General features: G+C 34.2%; 1 protein-coding gene across 1 annotated transcript; it reads right to left on the bottom strand.

Moving 5' to 3' along the window:
• Positions 1 to 1,586: 1,586 nt before the first annotated feature.
• Positions 1,587 to 23,235, bottom strand: LOC133186824 (double-strand-break repair protein rad21 homolog). Its single transcript, XM_061322165.1, has 11 exons — positions 23,118 to 23,235; positions 19,455 to 19,629; positions 19,068 to 19,297; positions 15,862 to 15,968; positions 14,003 to 14,209; positions 13,674 to 13,748; positions 13,181 to 13,279; positions 7,581 to 7,963; positions 7,187 to 7,289; positions 5,689 to 6,050; positions 1,587 to 2,677 (listed from the first exon to the last, which is right to left on the bottom strand). Exons 2-11 carry the CDS (start codon positions 19,596 to 19,598, stop codon positions 2,381 to 2,383), a joined length of 2,007 nt encoding a protein of 668 aa, XP_061178149.1. The 5' UTR covers positions 19,599 to 19,629; positions 23,118 to 23,235; the 3' UTR covers positions 1,587 to 2,380.
• Positions 23,236 to 23,418: the final 183 nt, after the last annotated feature.

Genomic DNA, 23,418 nt, shown 5'->3' with positions numbered 1-23,418 from the left:
ACATAAAAAGAGCTTTTATTAATGCTGTAAAGATCTTAACAGCTCATATCTTCCTAAAAACAAAGACTGCTTAAACTGTCAAACCATTTGTCTTATTTAATCTTTTTTACTGCACAATAATTTAACCAAAAACAAGAGGCCCATGGGCCACATCGCTCATCTGAGCACAATGGCTAGGAAAAAGAACAAATCAATTCAGTATTGAAAAGTTAACATGGGGTGGGGGAACTTGAATTTTAAACCTGAGGATGCTTCCATATCAATATTACAAATGGCTTTGCTGTTGTTGAGCAGCAGATTTTTTCTTATATATTCCTTTGTAAAAATTTTATACCCCATTGTGGCCCCCAGGGGTCATCATTTGAACAAAATTGAATCTACACTACCTGAAGATGCTTCCATATCAGTATGACTAAACATGGCTTTGCTGTTCTTGAGAAGATTTTCCTATATATTTCTATGTAAAACTTTGATCCCCCAATTGTGACCCCACCCTACCCCCGTAGGTCATCATTTCAACTTGAATCTACAATACCTGAGAATTGCCTCATATCAATATGACTAAATAAATATGGCTTTGCTGTTCTTGGGAGGAAGAATTTTAATTTTTTTCCCTATATATTCCTATGTAAAACATGATCCCCCCTAACAGCTCAGATTAAAATACAGTAAAACCTTGTTAACTTGACCTCAAAGGGACCAAGAAGAAAACTGAAAATATTCAAAGATTTGAGATTACTTACTGCCCATGAAGCCTTTGGCGTATAGGGCAGTAAACGAGGGTTCTCCATCCTTGTCTATCACTAGCTAGCTTTTGGAGTGTGCCCCAGCTTCTCTTTTGCTCCTTAAGTTCGGCTTCCACTGTCCGCCGCCAAGTGACTTTGGGCCTTCCTCTCAAGATTTGAGATACTGAGGGTTAAATACTTATAAAGCAAAGATGTCTGTGAAACACTTAAGCCCCCCCCCCCCCTTCAAATAATTGGAATTTTTCTAAGAACACAGAAAACTCGTCAAAATTGCTCTATCGTACCCAAAACAGAACTTGACCTAGATATTTTTATGATAAATCTGTATACCAAATTTAATTTCAGTATGTGCAACCTCTGAGAAGAAAATAATCAGAAACTGCAAATAATTGGAATTTATCAAAGTCCAAGGGGCATTACTCTGTCGAGAAGTGCTCAATCGTACCCAAAACAGAACTTGACCTAGATATTTTTATGATAAATCTGTAAACCATATTTCATTTCAGTATGTGCAACCTCTGCGAAGAAAATGAACGGAAACTGCAAATAAAATTTGAACTGTTCCAAGTCCAAGGGGCATAACTCTGTCAAAAATTGCTCGATCATACCCAAGGAAGAACTTGAATGGAAACTGTTGGTGGACTGACAGACAGACAGCGGCAGCAAAGCAATATGCCCTCCCTTCTTCTAAGGGGGGCCAAAAAAAAAATAAGTCGTTTGAGACTTCCAAATCACTTCTACATATCCATGGTATTTGAGATGCATGTATCAAATGTTTGAGATACAGAAAGTCAACTGTATTTTAAAACAAAAATCTCCTAGAAAACATTGAGAAATATCTGCATTTTTCAGTATTTATTGCACAATGCGATGTTGAGGTCTATGAATTTACTCTATACACAGAAAATTTGTCAGTTTCCTAAAATTAGATAAAATAGACATGGAGTAAAACATGAGCCAAATAAAACAGACAGAACATGAGAGATGATTAGGAAAAGCATCTCTCTGACAAGATGAAGCTGCCTCTGTTTGTGTGGAGTGTCTTACAACACTTCACTGTTGTCCACTTCAATGCATTGAGTTGTTTACCAGAAAATTAGGCAAAGTATATGTGTAATCTATGTAGCATATACAAATGCATTTATATATACATAAGGACAGGTTGTAATTATAATCATTACATTAAATAATGTACCTTAACTAATATTTGCTGAAATGTACAATTAAAATGTTTTAAAAACATTTTCTTTCCTTACATGAAATGTATAATGAACACAGATTTATTGTAAGCTAATTTCCTGCATCATGTTGCATTTAATTTTTCTACATAAAAAAACTTGGATAAAATTTTAAAAACTTAACCATACAAGGTTTGGTGAAAGGGTAATGAATTAAGAAAACAGAATTTACAAAAGATTCCAAAAAATATCACATTGTTGGTTTATGTTCATATAAAAATTCAACACTGTAGAAAAATGAGAGAGAAAAAAATGGTTTTAAGTAATGATGTCACTGTACCACTGTAGAACATATTAAGACATATTAAGACAGACATGTACTTCTGACCAGTCACACAACATACATGTACATGATAAAGTGTTGTAGTACTACTATATATATATGAATGACAAAACTCAGCAGATAAGTCCAAACTTTGGACCTTTGTCTATGTAAATGTCTCCAAACTCCTGCGGTTGATGTACCTCAATGGCCTGGTACTTCTTCAGAACTAACAGTGTATAGAATTTTGAGCATGCCTGTTTTCTGTTCAAGTTCCTAGACATTTCTTTAAAGCTGAGAGTGTTCTTGTATCTAAATGCTACATCCAGTGAATGCTGCATTAACTGAGTTCTCTTTGTCCACCTCTTCTCCTCTTGTTCTTCATTTTCTGGCATGGCATCATTGTCCACCTCTGCTTCTACATTGAATGACTACAGAAAAAAAAACAATTTTAAGAAAATATAATCCTTTGAAAGACATGTTTCTACATACTGTACATTTATTCATCTTTTCTATCTGATATGAAAGATACTGGAAACCTGCATATGATTTATCAAAATAACTTCAATATGTAAATGATAGTGAACTAAAAATTGACAGTTATACTATACAAACAGCACATGTAAACAAACATGTACAATGCCCCACCCCTTTTCACTGGGGAACACATCGTTTCAAACCACGGCCAAAATGTACGATCCTCTCCATTCTGGCCGTGGTTGAATGAGAAGAGTATTTCGAAGCTCATTAAAACACTGACCAATGTCAGTAAAGCATTGTCAGATAATGAACTTTGATGCAACCTTTCAGTACCCAATCACAGTATACGAAACATTTCTTGTATACTGTTAATGTTGTTGTTGATTTCAATTGCGATGGAAACAAATAAAGTCAAACTTGTCATAGCGGTCACCTGTCCTATGCGGTCATTTTATTTCCTCCCAATGAATTTTCCTATATAATGTAATTCTATTAAGCAGTCACCTGCGTAAGGTGGTCAGCGGTCATCAAATTGCATGTAAAATCGCCGTATTACCTTGTATACAGCGGCCATTTTGTCCAATCATGTGACCAGATATAGAGTCAGGTGACTCCCAATTTTTGTTACTAATGTAAATAATTGGTCTAGTGTGGCGAGATCATGGAAAAATAATTAGCCTAATTAAAACCATTTAAAATGTTGGATAATTTATTGATTTTATTTAAAGAAAACTCAAACAAGGGTGCTAATGAATGAAATGGTTATCAGGAAAACGAACTTATATTATGAAAATCTTACGTTATCATGATTATGGAATTGGAATCTGGTTTTAAAAATTCTGAGTGATATTAAAAAACAACACATCCTTATTTACCTATTAAAGGACAATTAGGTGTTTCCTAATTATTAGTTCGCATTTGTCCAACTCCGATAGGTGTTATTGTGTAAACGCATGGCAGGCCGTTTTTAACACATAGAAAACGTATTATTTGTAGAAACCCTAAAACTGTTTTGTATACACAATGTGTCCTGATTATCTTGTGATTTTACCCTAGGTAAGACGATCGTTAGGATTAGTCACGCTTCATTGCTCACAACACCTGTGAATTTGATAAAATTTGTATTGTGCACTGCTTTGATCAACTGAGAGTACATGACTTGTCTGTTTATTACGCAACGATTTAATTTTTTTAAAACATACAATTGTTAATTTTACGTAACTAAACGTGTTTTTTAAGATACAGTTTAAATAAAAATACATCATATTTAATTCATGGCATCACATGATAATTTCTTATAATAAATGAAAGTTTTGTTGTTGTTTGGATGGAGGATAATGCAATGCCTATTAAACTCATACATTTTTTTTGTCATCAAATTTAGCTTGAACTTAATCTTGAGACTACAGGTAAACTTCGTTATCTCGACATCGACAGGACTATCGGAAAATGTCGAGATATCCGAGGTGACGATATATCAGAGTTGAGACTTGACGTCCAAGATTTCATTGCATAGCAAAACAGACAAGCTTATTATATGTACATGACTTTAATATAGACTGTAGCCCAACATATTTCAGAATTCCCTCTATTTTTATTAAAAATCTAAGAAGTTATTTTAAAAATCTTGTTTATAAAATGTGTTCTTTATAGAAATCTTTCTAAATTCACAAAGTTTCAGCACAACGTTACAGCATTGAGCTGCATTCGCGTGTAACTTGCCTTTTCGTCAGAACAGGATACGAAATGCGCTCTATAAACTTCGAACCGTATAAAGTCGACATCCGACATACGGTAAAAAAAATTAAATGCGGATTATTTTTTTCTTATTTTATTCTGGAAGAATGTACATTAAAATTAATTTTTTTAAAAAGAGATTTGTGTATCTAAACTAACGTAGTGATGTAAGAGATGCACGAATTATGGCTGATTCGGTCAATCGTGTCGTTAATTGGATTGTTTCCTGTTGAATACATTTTAACTACAAAATATCATTAAAACATTTTTTTTTAATTCCTCAGTTTGAATTTTCCAGTGTGTTTGTTATTCATTGTAATTTAGTTATCTTTTTCAAATATAAAAGTTATGTTACGTTTCGATATAAATAACATTCTGTACATTTACGCAGAATCATGTAGATTTAGCAATGATATTACCCAAGCTCAATTAATTTCTCAAAGACGCCAAAGGGGCTTGGGATTCACCTACAAACACAGTCTATAAAATTAATTAAGCAGCGTGCAGTCAATACATGGGTGTGAAAGGTGTGAAACTTTGAAGACGTCGAGATACCCAGAGTTGTCCGTGCGTGACGAGCGACCCTATCTGACAAACAGTTAGGTTCAGTAGAGCAGAAAATTGCCGATGTCAACATATGCCAGGTAAATTTTGCTCTTGGGACTGTGAATATATGTCGGGATAACCCGGGTTGTTGACATTATCGAGGTCGACATATCAGAGGTTTTGCAAATCATTTATATAGTAAATACTGCCGGGACCGCGGAAGGATGTCGACATATCCCAGGTTGTCGACATATCCGATGTTGAGATACCGAAGTTTACCTGTATTTAAAATTTATTTTAAAAAATCTTAGTGAGACCATTGATGTCCAATACACATCCTTATTTAATATTCTGTTATGTTGTATTGTAAAACACTAGAACTAACATTAATTGGAAAAGAATTTTCTTGAAAGAGATGAACCTCTCTTCAAAGGTCACCTCTCCATAAAGGTCACTTTTAATGATTCCCGAAGGGGACTGCTTAATACAGGTTTGACTCTATTGCCATTGGCTAAACATGATGTCACAACATAGAGGCATAAATATTCAAGATTACAACACTTTTTATGATCAAGCAGCCACAGGTAGGAGAACCAGCCACAGGTAGGAGAGAGCTATATGCGGACTCCAGACCATGGCTTGAGATGATGTGGGGAACAATTCAAATTGAGTTACTTACCGGTGCATCATGTGGCAGTACTGAGGGAGGGGGAACAGACTGTGGAGGGACACTGGGAGGGGGTACAGAAAACGGAGCAATAGATGGTGGTTCCGTCTCATATGGATCCAAATGTGGGTTCAGTAAGGAAGGTGGTCCCCCTGGTAAGTCTATGGGGGCCTCTGTGAAGGTGTTGGAGAACTGTGGATTTGTTGTGTTGTTCAGTGAGAGGTCTGGTTCCCGGGATGGGGTAGGAACAGGTTTGGGTGATTTCAGGGACTGTCTCTCCCTGCGTTTTGTTCGAGTGCTGGCAGTGGATTCCTCTAGGACTGATGGCTCCTCTATTATAGTACTGACTTCCTGAATGGGTGCTGCAGATCTCTCTGTTTGAAACAAGTAACAATTATGTTACAAAACAAAGCCTTTCAATTTTCAGTTAGTAGAGCTTACTTCAAAATTTATCCCTTAATTTTTGTTTGTGATTGAAAATATGACATCAGGAAACTTTATCCTTTTAGAGTATAGCTGAACACAACTTGTAAAAGGAGATTTATTCTTGTCTGCCATATTTCTCTTTTTCCCCTTCACTTCTTGAGCCCCTATATAAGCATCTGACCTTTTTTTCCCACAGTTCTAAGTATTTCATTGTACAGATCTCACCTGTGTTGACGTACATCTTACATAGCCATTGCTATTCGGTTGCAATAAAACTATCAATTGTATGCAACAATACCACGTCAGGGGAAAAATAACATCAATTGAACAGGTCAATACACTACAAAACAAAAGGGCCATGGGCCCAACACACATCTGAGTTACTACAGTCCTACTGTTCTTTAACATCAGATTTTTTTTCTGTATATTCTTGTGCTAAACTCAGATCACATATTGTAGACCCATCCAACCCCAGGGGGCCATTATCTGAACAAACTATACTCCACCTAAGGATAATTACATATAAATATAACTAAATATGGCTTTGCTATTCTTGAGAAGATTTTTCCTATATACTCTTATGCAAAGCTTTGATCACCCATTGTGGCCTGGCCCCTCCCTACCCCCAAGGATCATGATTTGAACAAAATTGAATTTACACTACCTGAGGATTTTTCCATATAAATATGACTAATCATGGCTTTGCTGGTCTTGAGAAGAAGATTTTTCCTATATACCTGTATGTATGCCTATGTAGTGCTTTGATCGCCCACTGTAGCCCCTCCCTACCTCCAGGGGTCATGATTTGAACAAAGTTTATGATGATGAGGACAGACAAATTTCAATCATAAAATAGAAATTGCCCCCCAAAACATCGAAATAAAATGTAAACACTCAGACAACGTAAGCAATACATGTACATGCACTAAATGTTGGCCATGATTTCCAGGTGTGCAATCTGCTTTAATGAATGCAAAGGGTATACATACCCTAGTGCTGTTATGGGAGATAGAAAACAAATATGGAGTATGATTATTTACGAGTCGTGTTCAGCTTTAAGATACAAGGAATAAAGACAATATACCCTGTTCCTCCCTTAGAATTTCCGTCGCCTCTAGATCTAATTTATCTTGATCTGACTCCTCTTCCTCCTTCACTTGACGAGTAATCAGATTCCGAGAGAACAACTGTTTAAAAAAAAAATTATACAAAAATAGATCAAACTTCCACCATTTAATGGATCCTACATACTAATTCAGCAAAAACCTGTTAAGAAAACTTCATTTCAAAAGGAAAGAAAAAAGACTGGCTGATTACTAAAGTACAAATCAATTACTAAAAAACATTTCCTTTTTGCAGTCAGCATTTGCAGTGTTTTCCCGAAGAACCAGCTAGCGGCCAAATTGACTACTTCCAATTTATATGAATGCCACTTTGAAATAAAGGGAAAACACTGCATTTGATACAAGTGATCTTACCTTAGAAGCAGTTTTAGAAATGATGGCTCGTCCTGGAAGTGCAAACAACTTTTCTACACCTCCCGTTTCCTTCCAGTGCATAAGTTTTTTGGTTGGTGGGGCCAGATCTAGTGTTGTTATGATGTCAGAGGTATCTGACAACTGTAGCTTCATTGTCTCACTTGGAAACCCTTTCTGTTCATCAACAATCAGTTTCCTTTTCCTCTTCTTTTTCTCAGCACCTGGGAAGAGTGTGGCATCTAAGGGAGGTAATGCAAAGGCTTCCTCTTCATTGTTAATCAGTGTGGTTTGTTCCCCTGATGTGCCTGGGGCATTGTGAATCATGGTAGGCTCTGTAGCTGATGTTGTGTTGGTTGTCTCATTATTCTGAGTATCTTTTGCTTCTGTAACATTGATTCAAATTTGTAAAGCAAACATTAATGTTTCCATTATTGCCAGATCAATTATTTGTATTCACAAAAGTGAAATAATTCATTTAAGGTAATGAGGTTCAGCAATGAATGGGCAATAATTGTCTACAGACATTGTACATGTAATTCCAGTATCTATCCCAAACTTTGTTTGGGACATTTTATTATTTAACGTAAGCACAGTCTACGCGAAAGTCTAAAATTTTGACAGGACATACAGTCTGGATAAAATATATAATTTACCAGACCAATCATTTACTTACCAGACAGACCTTTTTTCTTTAAATTCATCCATTATTATGATACAGAGATTGAAAAGGGGGTGGGGTGGGGGTAATTCTCACTGTTAAATTGAACCTTAAGTAAATCCAGAGATAAGATTATAGAACATAGATAATCAAAGATTACAAAGCTCACCTCCACAAATGTTAGCTCTAAGAATAGCATAAGCTATAGGGGTATAGCATAAGCTCATCTCGACTTTGTCGAGGTGAGCTAAAAATGATTTTATTGAGATGAACAAGCTTAATATCAATAATTTTTCTTTTTAAAAGGTAGTATACAATTGCATAAAATTTTCTCTTTTTCTGGTTATTTGACACAAACAAACGAAATACACATCAAAGATTTTTACTTAAAATGCACTTAATATATATTTATTTATTTCCTGAAATAACTCATAATGGTTACTCTTGTTTAATAATGAAAATAAATTCCCCCAACCAAATCTATGCATGAGTTATTTATAGATCTCTATTCCATGACAGAGGAAATTGGAATTAGAGATAAACAATCATGACAAGGTTCTTATAAATTAAAATTAATCATGTATTACTGCTAAATGGATCAAATAAAGGATTTTTAGGCCTCATTTTTTCATCGGACAATCGGCCCTGAATCCTGATTTTTTTTTTTGTGACCCAAACCAAGAGCTAAAGCCACGAACCATCAAATTTGGCCCTGTGTTTTTCACAAAAATAAAGTTTTGATTCAACAAGAGTCCTATACATTAAATGTTAGAGGACAACATACTTATTTTCCATACGTAACTTGTTTTGTTAAATAATGCGCCATTAGGCACGTGCGACGGTTGGAACATGCGATGGTGTGATAAAAGCGTTAAAAAATGCCGATTTTTCGACAGATTTTTCCAAAGTTAGTTGTGGCCACAGTCAAGAACAACTTTTATACTTACCATAGATATAGATATTGCCGATACAAATCTTTATGCTTATTATCGTTGTTGTTCGTGGGTGTGGCCAATATGAAATTTGATTTTATATTTAAATTTTGATGCATCAAATAATCACTAATTTGTGAATCAATCGTTAACATTTAATTCATACAACAATAAAAAATTATAAATTTCACAAAATATGCGAAAAAAGCAATTTATTGTTCGTTTAAAACGCTTATTGTGGAAAAAAAACCTCAAGAATAAACATTTTCTAAAATAAATATCTGGCAAAACATTTTTTTTATTGTGAATACATGTAGGTCCATTATATATGACGTTACTAATAATACGTCAGTTATGACGTCATAAAGGCTCTAAACTATTTGGAATGTTGCTGAAAAGTTTTTATGCTCTGGAATGCTGTCATTATTTGTATGATTTAAGCCCAACTGGATGATACCATCAGATTATTAATTATCAGAAATTCACGCCAAATTGTTTTCTTTACTGCCCTTAACACACCCACCCCACCCCCACCCCCACAATACCTGCTATTTTAAAGCTGTTATTAGACCTACAATTTTATATTTAAGCATTTTTTTAAATATATATTTATTTTTATTTATTTTTGACATTCTTGCGACAAGTTTAATAATGTTGTGCGTGTTAACAGACATGACTCAAATTGTAAACAAATTAAAAGAGAATGTAGCAAAGATATCACGCTAGACCTCTGTAAAACAAACGAAATAATAAAAACATAGCTTGCTGTGCAAAGTGAAAATTAAAAAAAAAAAGGAATTAAAAAACGCATTTGGATAATCATCTACATTTCGGCTAAACAGAATCTAGGTCACGGGCGCGGGTTCATCAAGTGCAAGTGTTTTGACGAAACCCGATATCGATACACACATGCATATATACTATAACTATATTCTTTTGTACCAGCATATATAAGCTATCGATATAATAACTGTATATTTTAAAAAATCCTCTGAGATGATTCTTATGCATGTAACACAAAAGGGTGAATTTCCATCCTGCTTCAAAAGCATATATATTTTTCAATATGTCTGCATTTAATAAATTCGAAGAGAGGATATTGATGATGCATGTGTACATATAACACATAAGTGATTTTGTCATCATTTGTGAAACATAATTCAGTTACACCCCAGTGAGCAAAAATGCATAAAAAATATCAGAGTATGTCTTAGAAATCCAGTATAAAATGTTCATGCATCTTTTACTGTGCTCCAAATATTTTATTGTTACTATCACAATATAAATAATTTATGCTTCTGATCGTCAGATAGTTGGGAGTAGTGGTTTTAAATCTATTTAGACAAAATAAAGAATAGAAATAAATAAAATAAAGTACACTACATATAAATTACTCGTAAGTTTTTTTTTATCTGCCACCATTTCTTCATTGCGACTGTAAGTATGCAGTTTTGTTTTATCTAAGAATTCAGCACCATGAAATCTCATAGAGAGAGAAAGAGAGAGAGAGAGATTCCTTAAAATGTTTTTAAAACTCAAAACAATAAACCAAGAATATATTCTTTGAAACGTATGGGCGTAAGTTGTTTATAGCTGGTTATTTTATACCCAATGAAGTAGATTTTTTTTTTATAATACATGAAATAATAATATTTTTTAAATCTATTGTCAGCTTATTCTGGTATAGTACACTTGTACCTCCTTCCTCAGTATTAATTAATTATTAGTATCATGATATGTAAAAAGGACTTATCGGGGGGTGGGGGGTGGGGGGTGGGGGAGGGGTAGATCCAAGACTTCCAGTTGAGGTTGAAAAAAAGGGGGGGGGGGGGGTCACAAACTAATGACAGCAAAACTTGCAATTAATGTAATTATTTAAAGTTTAATCCCATAAGTTGTCTTGAATTTAAATTTCTTTGTTTATTAATTGAAATCAATCTAGAAATTGAAAATTGCTTTATACTTTCCTACTCCTCTCATTTTTTTTCTCAGTGAGAAGGGGAGGGGTGCCCGGTTCATAAAGAAAACTGAAAAGAAAATATAGGGACAGTTCTTATTGTTTCTGAGGGTGTTACCTTTTTAAGCAAGATTTTGTTGAATAAAATCAATCTTGCGCTGATTGCAGGACAATAAGACAAGGATAAATGAACACCCGTACATGTCTTTCACTTATGACTGTGACCCACATCATGGCCGTAGGAACCGGAAGGGGGGTGATAATTTTGCCAATATATAGATTACTATCATAAACATAGATACTATATGCTTGTGCCCCTCAATAAAAACGTCTGATGACCTTTTTTTTTTTTTTTTTTTTTTTTTGCTTGTCAGGAAATTTTTGGTAGTGCCTCCTCAACTGTCAACTGAAAATGTATGGCTGAGCCCCCCCCCCCCCCCCCCCCCCCCAAATGAATTTGCTTCCTATGGGCCTGCACATATCAGCAATATAAATGCAGCTCTACTCTTTTTATAAACCATAAAAACCATTATGTGCAATGAAATCGAAAGTAGGAATTTTACACTATAGTTACGTATGCTAAAAACGAATATTTGCTCAAGTTTAATTATTTTGTACATTTACATGAAAACTAATCATATAATTTTCGCAGATTTCTATCTTTACAAATTCCTTGCAATTAAGATATTTGGGAGAGAAATATTCGAATATTTTGCAAGAGAAGGGGGGGGGGGGGGGGGTTCTAGCAAATATCGATAAATATAAAATAATGAACAGGGCTGATTTATTTTCTGCTTTAGCCTTAAATTAGTGATTTTTAACAGGTTTATCTTTCTTAAGAATATTTTTTTGGAAATGTATTCCATATTATTCCAAAGAAACTCACATTTAGGGCGACAATGTTTTGATGAGTTTTGTTTGCTTAATAAACCATTCTGATAAGTTGCGACACCCCTTTTCAATTAATCTATGTCTCTGTTTCGAAAACGACGTTCAAAATATTGTTACAAATGAAACAAGTCTTTCCAACTTTTTACTTCCTCCCTTTTTCCAAATCATTTAGAACTTTTATATGTTAAAATACTCGCAAGTTAAGGATCTAAGAATTTCGCATTAAAAGTCTATTTCCATTTAAACAATTTTTTTTTGCAATTACTTCTATCCATTTATTGAATTACATTGTAGTTCTTCAGTTTAGAAACATTCGTTTTAAGATCATTTCAGGTATCTCGTTATTTTTTTTTTCTGACGACCCTCTTCCCCACTTTGAAAAACAAACTTCGTGCCTGGACGCGCATTCCAAAGATCAGCTAATATTTGCAGGCGTGTAGGAAAAAGTCCGGAAAACTAAGTTGGACAGGCTATCGTCATTTGAAGCAAGTCGTATGTTTTTTTTAATGATGTTCAATACTCAATACTTACATGTAATTAGGAGCGATGCATCGCACAAAAATGTGTTCAAGGGATAGAAATACAATGTTCCTTCTTAAAAATTATATTAGCATAGGGACCAGGTAGAGTGAAAACTTTCCGAGACAGTAACACAGATTATTTTTACTGTACATGTATCTATAAATTTCAATCAGTTAAACACGCAGTTGCCATCAAGACTGCGATGTGAAATCAATTTCCAACTGTCCTTAATTGTCTTAAATTAATTATGAAGTTTATTAGTAAGATAATAAATATCTATCCCAATTAATACTAGTTTTAATTCGAAGTCACATATGTAAAATCGCTCAAGGTAATTTTTCCGCCCTAAGACGTTACGTTTCAAAAAATGACGTTCTACTAGCATTTTTCTTTTAAAACACCGTCATACTTCAAACTCTCTTTTTCAAAAAATATAATCGATATCGAAAAAAGAAAAACGGCAAAGAAAAGCTAAAAGTCTACACTATCAATTGACAAAACCCCGTTACTTTTTGAGACAGGGCCATTTTTGATGGTTCGTGGCTCCTGCTCTTTTACCGATATAAACCGATGGTCTGGTGACTTTTGCATAGACTGTAAGCATGATGTTTATGAGTAGATAATAAGACTGAATGACTACCTTCTGGCTTTTCTGCCTCTAGGGGAGCTGGCATTGAGACTTCTCCTACTGGTAATGGAGCATCCTCAAACAAGCCTCCTCCATTCATAAAGTCATTACCTACAACAGAAAAATACATGTTATATCTTTGTTACCAATCTAAATTTAATCCAATTTTTAAGTGAAAATTTTCAAAAATTTCCTTTTAACATTATTGTTATTCCACAATATGTTGCCATAGAAATACTATAAAAGGATAATTGATGTTATCCCTTTATGTCCACAACTCTCTAGGTGACTCAAAACTTCTACTTTATATATACATGTATATGCTTCTGATTTTATTTTTTGTAAAAAGTCAGTCTTTCTGGTCATTTTTCAATAGACAAAATTTCTCGATTTTAAAAGAGCAAACAAAATAATCTTTAACCAGGATTGCAAAAAGGCAAGTATTCTGAAAGAATGACACGTCACTCTTAATCACTGCTCCCTAAATAAAGGAGCCTTTTCTTACCGAAGAATTCCTGATCTACCCCACCTCCAAAGCCCCCATCATCATCATCGTCGTCATCATGCTCATGGTCGTCATCTTAGGCGCAAAACAAAACATCAATTCAAAATCAACACAACCAATATGGAAACTCTTTGCATCTCAAGAGTCCTATGACTAGATCGGAAAATTTTAAAACAACAATTTAAATTATTAACAATATATCTAGGGTCTTTCTTTTTCCTTGACATGAGAAAGAGTGACCACTAATCTAATTCAACATAAACCAAAAATACATCAACAACTGTACGAAAACCATAAACAAAAGAATGAAAAAACCATCAACAACACACCCATGAATCCTCCGTCTACCGCACCTCCAAAGTCATCATTATCTACCACTGGGTTTAAATCTACATCCATTGGCTTCTCTGATGTGTGCTCATTTAGAGTTTTCTCCTCTGCTTCCACTGGGCGAATACTGCTGCGATTGGTATACAGGGAGTCATCCATTTCAGAGTCATCTCTTAAAATCTCCCTGTCATCAAAGCCAACATCACCTATAATACAGAGCAAATATTTCTTGTTTGATTTCTTGAGAACCAAGTTATTCAAAATATGTAGCTGATTTTTCTTTCTTAAAAATAGTTAAACTTTTGATTCAAAATTATTTAATACATACAATTAAAGTCTTTCTAACTAGGTTTTATAAAACATAAATTGTTGTTGAATGAAATGGGCTTAAGTTTTCTCATTCAAGTCATGAAATTAGTGTTAATCATAATGAATGGGCTACATTCCACTTCCAGCACTCAAAACTGTATGAAATTATAACCCTGGTGTGGCTTACAGAAATCTTACTTCCAAAATAAAGGACTATATATTGGATACTGTAAATCTACTCATGCAAAAGACTGTGGATATCTTCCAAATGGTAAAGTGTAAGAAAATAATCATATGGATGTCTTCCATTATAAATTTTCTTACTTTTAAATATGTATCTCAACAAAACAAAAATTTTTTCAATACTTAGTTTTTCCTCGAATATAAAAGGACCTCCTGGAGAAATACAATAAGAATTCACTACAGAGAAATTACCACAATTAAAGATACTAATCCTTGAATTCCAAACCATGTCCTCTACTTTAACTGAATCATGCTTTTTATTTGAGCTTGTAAATAAACAAATATCAGATCTGCTTTCAGTTCTAATAACAAGAGGCCCATGGGCCACAACGCTCACCTGAGTAACTTTGGCCCTGCTGTTCTTCATCTGATTTCCTACATTGTTATACCTTTTGTGCCCCCCCCCCCCCCCCCCCAGTCATGATATGAACAGTTTAGAATCTACACTACCCCAGGATGCTTCCACATAAGTTTCAGCTTTTCTGGCCCAGTGGTTCTTGAGAAGAAGATTTTTCCTATATATTTCAATGTAAAACTTGGATTCCCTATTGTGGCCCTGCCCTATACCCGGGGGTCATGATTTGAACAATTTAGAATCTACACTACCCCAGGATGCTTCGACATAAGTTTCAGCTTTTCTGGCCCAGTGTTTCTTGAGAAGAAGATTTTTAAAGATATTTTCTACATATTTCAATGTAAAACTTGGATTCCCTATTGTGGCCCCGCCCTACCCCCGAGGTCATGATTTGAACAATTTAGAATCTACACTACCCCAGGATGCTTCCACATGAGTTTCAGCTTTTCTGGCCCAGTGTTTCTTGAGAAGAAGATTTTTAAAGATATTTTCTACATATTTCAATGTAAAACTTGGATTCCCTATTGTGGCCCCGCCCTACCCCTGGGGGTCATGATTTGAACAATTTAGAATCTACACTACCCCAGGATGCTTCCACACGAGTTTCAGCTTTTCTGGCCCAGTGGTTCTAGAGAAGAAGATTTTTTAATGACCCCACCCAATTTTTGTCTTTTCTTGAATATCTCCCCTTTGAAGGGGGCTTGGCCCTTCATTTTAATAATTTAAACTCCCCTTCACCCAAGGATGTTTTGTACCAAGTTTGGTTAAAATTGGTCCCGTGGTTCTTGAGAATAAGTTGAAAATGTGAAAAGTTTACAGACGGACGGACAACGGGTGATCAGAAAAGCTCACTTGAGCTTTCAGCTCAGGTGAGCTAACAATACTGATTTAATAATATTAAATATCTTTGCAATTGAAGAAGGTTTATATGTTTTAAGATAAAGCACTTACCAAAACCATCGTCCCCAACAAAAGCTATACTGGAAAGATCTTCTCTCATTGTGATGTCTTCTGGACGACTCTGATTCACTGAGAACTGAGCATGCATATCAAGGTCACTGCAAAATGATAGTCAATTGGTCATATGGGATACAGACTGAAGTAAAGATTCAAACTTGGTTCAATTCGTTAAAATAAATGAGGGCTTTGTTCTTGATACATAGGCTTTTATCTGCATTAATTATGTTCTCATGGTATCTCGATATGGGATATGACGACAACCTGAGATATGTTGATGTCCGTATTTTGATGTTCCTGGCATATTTACTACATAAATGATTGCAAAAATTTGGATATATCTACCTTGATAATGTCAACTACCCCACTTAACTTAATGCATTTTCACAGTTTCAAGAGCGAAAATTAACTTGTACTTGTATATGGACATTGGGGCAATTTTCTGCTCTACTAAACCTGTTTGTCAGATGGTCACTCATCACGCGCAATCAACTCCGTGTATCTTGAAGTCATATGAAATTCACCTCTTTAAAATAATGTTTTGACTGCACACTGTTTAATTCTGTAGATTTTGTTTATAAATGAATCCCAAGCACCCTTAGCTGTCTCTGAGATGTTAATTGTTTAGGTAATGTTATTGATAATCTGAGTAAATGTAGAGACGATTATTCATATAGAAACCTATAATAAATTTAATTTGAAAAGGGCAAGTAAATTACAATGAATCTCTATGGTAAAAATGCATTCAACGGGTAAGAATCCAGAGACATGATTATCTGAATCAGCTGTGATTTATGCATATATATCAGACATCACTGCATTAGTGTAAGTACACAAATCTTTTATATTTTGTTCTTTAATTAATGAGTTTTTATTTCTGAAATAAAATAAAAAATATGCATTTTTTGTAGTATCTCGGGTGCCAACTTTGTTTGGTTTGAAGTTAAAAGTAATAAAAATGTTTTTTTTTCATATCATGTTCTGCCTTAAAGCAAAAGTGAGTGTGACGTGCAGAATGCCAGATGGACAACACTCAGTAAATTTATCAATGTTTCGATATGGAAAAAGAACACATACATGTACAAATCATTTAGATATTTTTTTAAATAACTTCTTAGATTTTGTAACAAATTACTACAGGTAAACTTCGTTATCTCGACATCGACGGGACCATCGGAAAATGTCGAGATATCCGTGGTGTCGAGATATCAGAGTTGAGACTTGACGTCCAAGATTTCATTGCATTGCAAAACAGACAAGCTTATTATATGTACATGACTTTAATATAGACTGTAGCTCAACATATTTCAGAATTCCCTCTATTTTTATTAAAAATCTAAGAAGTTATTATAAAATGTGTTCTTTATCGAAATCTTTCCAAATTCACAAAGTTTCAGTACAAACTTACAGCATTGAGCTGCATTTGCATGTAACTTGCCTTTTCGTCAGAACAGGATACGAAATGCGCTCTATAAACTTTGAACCGTATAAAGTCGACATCCGATAAACGGTAAAAAAAAATTAAATGCGGATTATTTTTTTTCTTATTTCATTCAGGAAGAATGTACATTAAAAGTAATTTTTTTAAAGAGATTTGAGCATCTAACTAACGTAGTGATGTTACAGATGCACGAATTATGGCTGATTCGGTCAATCGTGTCGTTAATTGGATTGTTTCCTGTTGAATACATTTTATCTACAAAATATCATTAAAACATTTTTTTTAATTCCTTAGTTTGAATTATTCAGTGTGTTTGTTATTCATTGTAATTTAGTTATCTTTTTTTCAAATTTAATAGTTGGGTTTCGATATAAATAACAGTCTGTACATCTACGCAGAATCGTGTAGATTTAGCAATGATATTACCCAAGCTCAATTAACTTCTCAAAGACGCCAAAGAGGCTTGGGATTCACCTACAAACACAGTCTATAGAATTAATTAAGCAGCGTGCAGTCAAACATGTGTGTGAAAGGTGTGAAACTTTGACGTCGAGCTACCCGGAGTCGTCCGTGCGTGACAAGCGACCCTATCCAGGGTTGGCAAAAAACTGGGAAATACCCATATTTCCCAGGACGGTGGGAAATACTGGTAATTACCGGGAATTACTGGTATTTCCCGAGAAATACTGGGAAATAAGAAATAGCTACATATTTCATTCATACTGACATGTAGTATACCTTACTGGCTAAGATACCTTCCTGGTATCACTGTCCCTGATTTAAAAAGTTCTGGTTTCCAAGTAATTCATTTTATACAATCATAAAACAGCATACTCATATTATACCAGTCATGAGTGTCATTTGTTTCATGCTTGAGTCAGATGTAGTCTATAAAGGTCCATGAAATGAACCCAAAGATCCCAGTTGGGTATGTAACTAAAGAAGGATCTAAGAAAATTCTTAAATGTAGAGTATGGTATAAATATCAAAGCTAAGAAGAAGCCTTTCAGTTCTACTCAAGGTAATTATCTCTCAAAACAGGAGCACAAAACTGTCAAGAGCAAATTTGTTGAAACAACATGATTGATTGTAATAACTGCAGTGTTTATAGAAGGATTAAAACAATTTTTTTGTTCTTGGATTTATAAGTAATAAACTTAATAATTTTACAAAACTGAAAAATAACTTGAATTGGAAAACTTCAGTTTTATACAGTCAGGGAAATGTATCAGTATGCTTATGGGTATGGGACCTGGAGTAGTGATACATTCTTAATATGCTACAGCTGTAGATTGCAATATGAGACATATTCCATATTCTTCTTCTTCTGTTTTTATGTTTCTTTTATTTTTGAATTTTGTATAAGATTGAATGAATTAAAATAATAAAAAACTTTAACTTTGTATTTCCCAGTATTTCCCAATATTTCCCAGTTTAGAGAAAATTTGTAGTATTTCCCAGGACGGGAAATACCGGTATTTACCACTGGTAATTCCCACCACTGGTATTTCCCGGCCAGCCCTGATCCTATCTGACAAACAGTTAGGTTCAGTAGAGCAGAAAATTGCCGATGTCGACATATACCAGGTAAATTTTGCTCTTGGGACTGTCTAGTCTCAACTCTGATATTTCAACATTTTCTGATTGTCCTGTCAAAATCGAGATACCAAACTATACCTGTAACTTAAATTTTTCTCATATCAAGGAAATAAAAATTTTTGAGAGCAATGTAATCATTTGTTAGAATGGAACTAAGTACTTGAGGTCAGCAAGAGTAGTGTCAAAGTCATGGAAGTTCTCCTGTAGTGTAATGGCAGCCACAGCCGCTTCTCTGTTCTCCTCTGGCAAGTCCACTACTCCTGGACGGAAAGCCATCTTAATCTTCACAAAGGCTTCATTGCAGTCAGCTAACAAGTACTTAGCCTTACGGGAATAAATTCTCACCACTCCTAGCAACAAGTGGCCTGATGTCCGCAGTGCTAGTTTGACCTTTAAAGGCAAAATGAGATATATATATAGTATAAACATTCTTCTTTACATAACATTTTCATTCTGAATATTAAATTCAACTGATTTCATTTCAAACAAGTCAATGCATAAAATACTGAACAAAAAAAATCTTGTAAAATCTTTCAACTAAAAATACCTTAGGCTGCATAATTGCCTCCACACTGCTGTCTATGTTGGTCTCAAAAACATGTGCTTTGGTGAGTTTCTTATCCCAGTGAGCAGCCAGCCAAATTCGGGCCAAAGGACCCTTCTTACTCAGGACAAAATGAGCATAAAACATTGTGCTGTGTACAGTAAATCGCCACTAGATCCTGAAATAAAATATGTATATGAATATGATGTGTAAATTGCTAACATAATAGGGCACATCTCATTCCAACATTTGCAACTTTCTGGTGAATGTCATTTCACAAAAAATATTCCATTTTTCTCGCATTTTGATTACCCCAGGATGGGAGTCAGACTTCCCATATAGTGAAAAAATTAAAACAGTAAATTATTGATGTACACCTGTGTTTCTGTGACATGAAGTATTTGACTAGTGATGTACCGATTAATCGATCAAATTGGTTATCTAATCAAAATGGCCTCCAATTATAGATAATCAACTCAGGGTTTGACATTAACTTTTAAGAGTACTAGACCAGTCGGGCTACTTCCCATGATTTTTACTAGCTCTGACCGTAAAATCACTAGCCCTGACCAAACCCGCATATTTAATTCTTATAATCGCTAATTTTAATGATGTCTCTCACGCTGTCAAGATTTTGACAGACTAGCCAATTGAGTCGGGTTCATCAAGACATGCGAATATTATAAACTTTAAAGATCATTCAACATACTTTAATAAAATATTAACAAGTATTTCTCCGTAACTTTTAATATACTATATTGATACTGAACGACACTAGTTTGTACTTCGACTTGTCTATTACAGCCGTAAGGTACAAACGAAATATGGACGTGATTGACGGAGAAATATAATACTTTTGAGGGGTGAACCATGGGTGCCAGGTGAAATAATAAATTTAATAGTCCAAGTAATGCAAACTGGTCATGACTTTGATTTAAAGGTATACCAGATCAGAAATTTCAAAATTTGTACCAACATTCTCGGTATTTTTTTTTTTTTTTACAAGAATATAAATTCTGACTTTTCGTTTGATTTTCCGATATGGGCAAATGAGTGGACGATCATAATATAAAGTCCATCATTACAACCTAATTAAGTATACATATTTCAACTACTTTTTTTTTAATTAATGGGGGAATACACATTTCAGGTGCCATGCAGTGGCTAAAAATAATGATTGTGTCATATGGGGATTGTTTTCTTTGTAAACATGCAGAGCGATGGTTGTTTACAATCGGACAGATAAGAAAATTTCTTTAAAAGTTTATTTAATATTTATTTGGAAGACTGAAAAAGGGTTTTACAGTTATTTTATCAATACAACCAATCGGTCTAGTTCACATTCATTTTACATGTCCAGACCACTCCTTTACTAGACTGGGTCGGTCGGACGTGCCTTAGTGTCAAACTTTTGATAATCGATTGATCTGAATTTTAGTTAAAAGCAAATTATTCCTTTGATTTTTTTATTCATTCTTCTTTGAATTTAACTAAACCCTAAATAATAATCTAATAAATGAATCCAATGATACAAAATACATCAAAAATGTATCCTAGAAATCCCTCCAGAATTTTTTAACAATTTATTCTTCATTCAAAAATGAACAAATTCAACACTTGAAATTAATCGATTATTGATCAATTATAGTGCATCCTATTATTCCGATAATCGATTATGAAAAAAATCTGATTTCCCATCACCAAGCATTTCCCTTTGGACTGACCTTGCACTGGCCCACAAAGGGACAAAATCCAATTCACTAAGCGACTTTTTTGCAAAGTGTGAATTGAACTATTATGCATAGATAGTTTTAGATAGGCCTGAATTTAGCAAGAGTTTTTCCTGTTGGCCGCCACATTGGAGGTTCAGCGAACAAATTTTCCTCTTTGAGCAACAAATTTTAAACTTGTATGGCAGAAATATAAGGGCAAAAATCTTAAAAATATTAAAATTACAAATTAAAGGAAGCTTGTGTAAACATAAATTTGTAAAAAAGACTGTGTTTTCTTCACCCATTTGCCCAGTATGACAAGTTTAAATTGGTTGAATAACGAAGGAATTCAGGTTTGTATACCTCCAATATGACGACCAACGGGATATAACTCTTGCTAAAATCATGTCAATCAAAAACTTGCTATTCTGCAGTGTGCACCAAAAACTTTTCTCAACACAAGCCCAGTCTGGCTAGCAATGGCAAAATTTTACCTGGCCAAATCACTTTTTACTAATCCCCAGTGAAAATTCTTCACGGACAAGTGAAAACTGCTGTACAGAATTTCTTCTCAAAACTCAAAGGTTGAAAATTATAAAATGAAAACCAGCTGTAACATGCTGTAACAAAGGAAAATTTCTGTAAGGTCAGAGGAAAACAAAAACAAAAAAATTTGTTGCTAAACTTTTTTCATTCCTGTTCCTGCTATTTTTCTTTGAATACTTTATATAGTAACTTTAATTAAGCGTTAACTATGTCAAGTCACAAAATTCTCTCTTTTCAATACAGTCTCAAACTATAAAAGCAGGGATTAGAGTCAACGGTACCTCGGATTAGAAACAACATTGCAAACAGTAGAGATGAAGCTGTATACACCTGTGAAAACTATTAGAAGATTGATAAAGGTTTGATATCATTAATTTGGTGGTTATTTTCAGTGAAACTCCATTTTAGTCTTCAAAATCATTTTTGAGTGGATCCACTCTGATTTGCTACTTTGCAACGATATGGGACGTATTCTTACTGTGGTGAGGGCTTGCCCCCTGACACAGATTATTCTAGTTAGAATAATCTAACTGTATTGGGACAAGTTCTCACCACAGTTAGGATACGTCCCATATACTAGCAATATATGCTCCAAAATGATTTTGAAGAATACTAAAGGAGTTGTACTGAAAATTTCTAAATCTATCAAAACAAACCTTTTTGAGATTGCATATGCCTTTTCACCTAAAAAATAATCCACATAAATATGAAAATTCAACTCATTTTCTCAACGTTTCTCTTCACTTCAAATTTACATGCCATGTTGACACTGGGAACTCTCTGGATTGTTTGTAGAAAAGGCACAGAGTTCGAGTTATCGCCCGCTTTTTTTTGGGGGGGGGGCTACATTGCCAATAAACGGAACAAATTCTATCATTAAACCGGGTCCATAGGACAATATCATTTTAAAGATAGTACATTCTACTTGAGATTATTCTAGCTACAATTTTTGCAACAATAAAGTTTGAAAGTAGCTATCTTTGGTGAGCTCTAAACTTTTTTTTACCAAGACAGTGAAATATTTTTTTCACCATTGAACTGCATTTAAAAGCACTATTCGAATGTTAAGAAACGTAGTTATTACACCTTATTAAAAAATCATCTGTTTTCATTATCCCAATATTCAAATACGTTTCACATTTCTCAAATTATAATTCACTGAATTGCAGAATGTCCTGCAAGATAAGGCTGTGGGAAAAGATGTATATATTATATTGGGAAATGGTGTGCTGAAATAAATAACTATACCTCATCTGATACACTAACACACATCTTGACATCTTCATCACACGTCGCCGAATGTATTTAAAATGTTCTACTCGTAGTTTAAATCAGATAATTTTTCATCAAATTTAGATTTCATACAATGTACTGGTCCGAACTATACAATACAGCTGAAGTTACCTACATTATTTCATTAATTTCGATGCAGCAACAGAGTTTCCAGACGATAACTGCGTCCAAAATGGCGTCACTTGTTGTTTCCCGCTTCAATTTCTTCGTTCAAAAACTTTGCGGAAGAATATAGTTCGTATCATGATCAAATACTTTGATGATGTTAAGATAGATATTTGAACATAGAGAGTAGAGTTTAATATTTTTTTCATTGAAAAACAAAACTGGTTCAGGGTTTTCGTAACAATTATAAAGTAAACGATGTATTTGACGCACTCGCATAATTATAGCGTAAGGATTTCATTTGTTTATAA

Source organism: Saccostrea echinata, unplaced genomic scaffold, assembly GCF_033153115.1.
Source record: "Saccostrea echinata isolate AGI-Se365-2 ecotype Australia unplaced genomic scaffold, CSIRO_AGI_Sech_v1 ptg000014l, whole genome shotgun sequence".
Taxonomy (NCBI): domain Eukaryota; kingdom Metazoa; phylum Mollusca; class Bivalvia; order Ostreida; family Ostreidae; genus Saccostrea; species Saccostrea echinata.
This window is presented reverse-complemented; position numbering and strand designations above follow the sequence as displayed.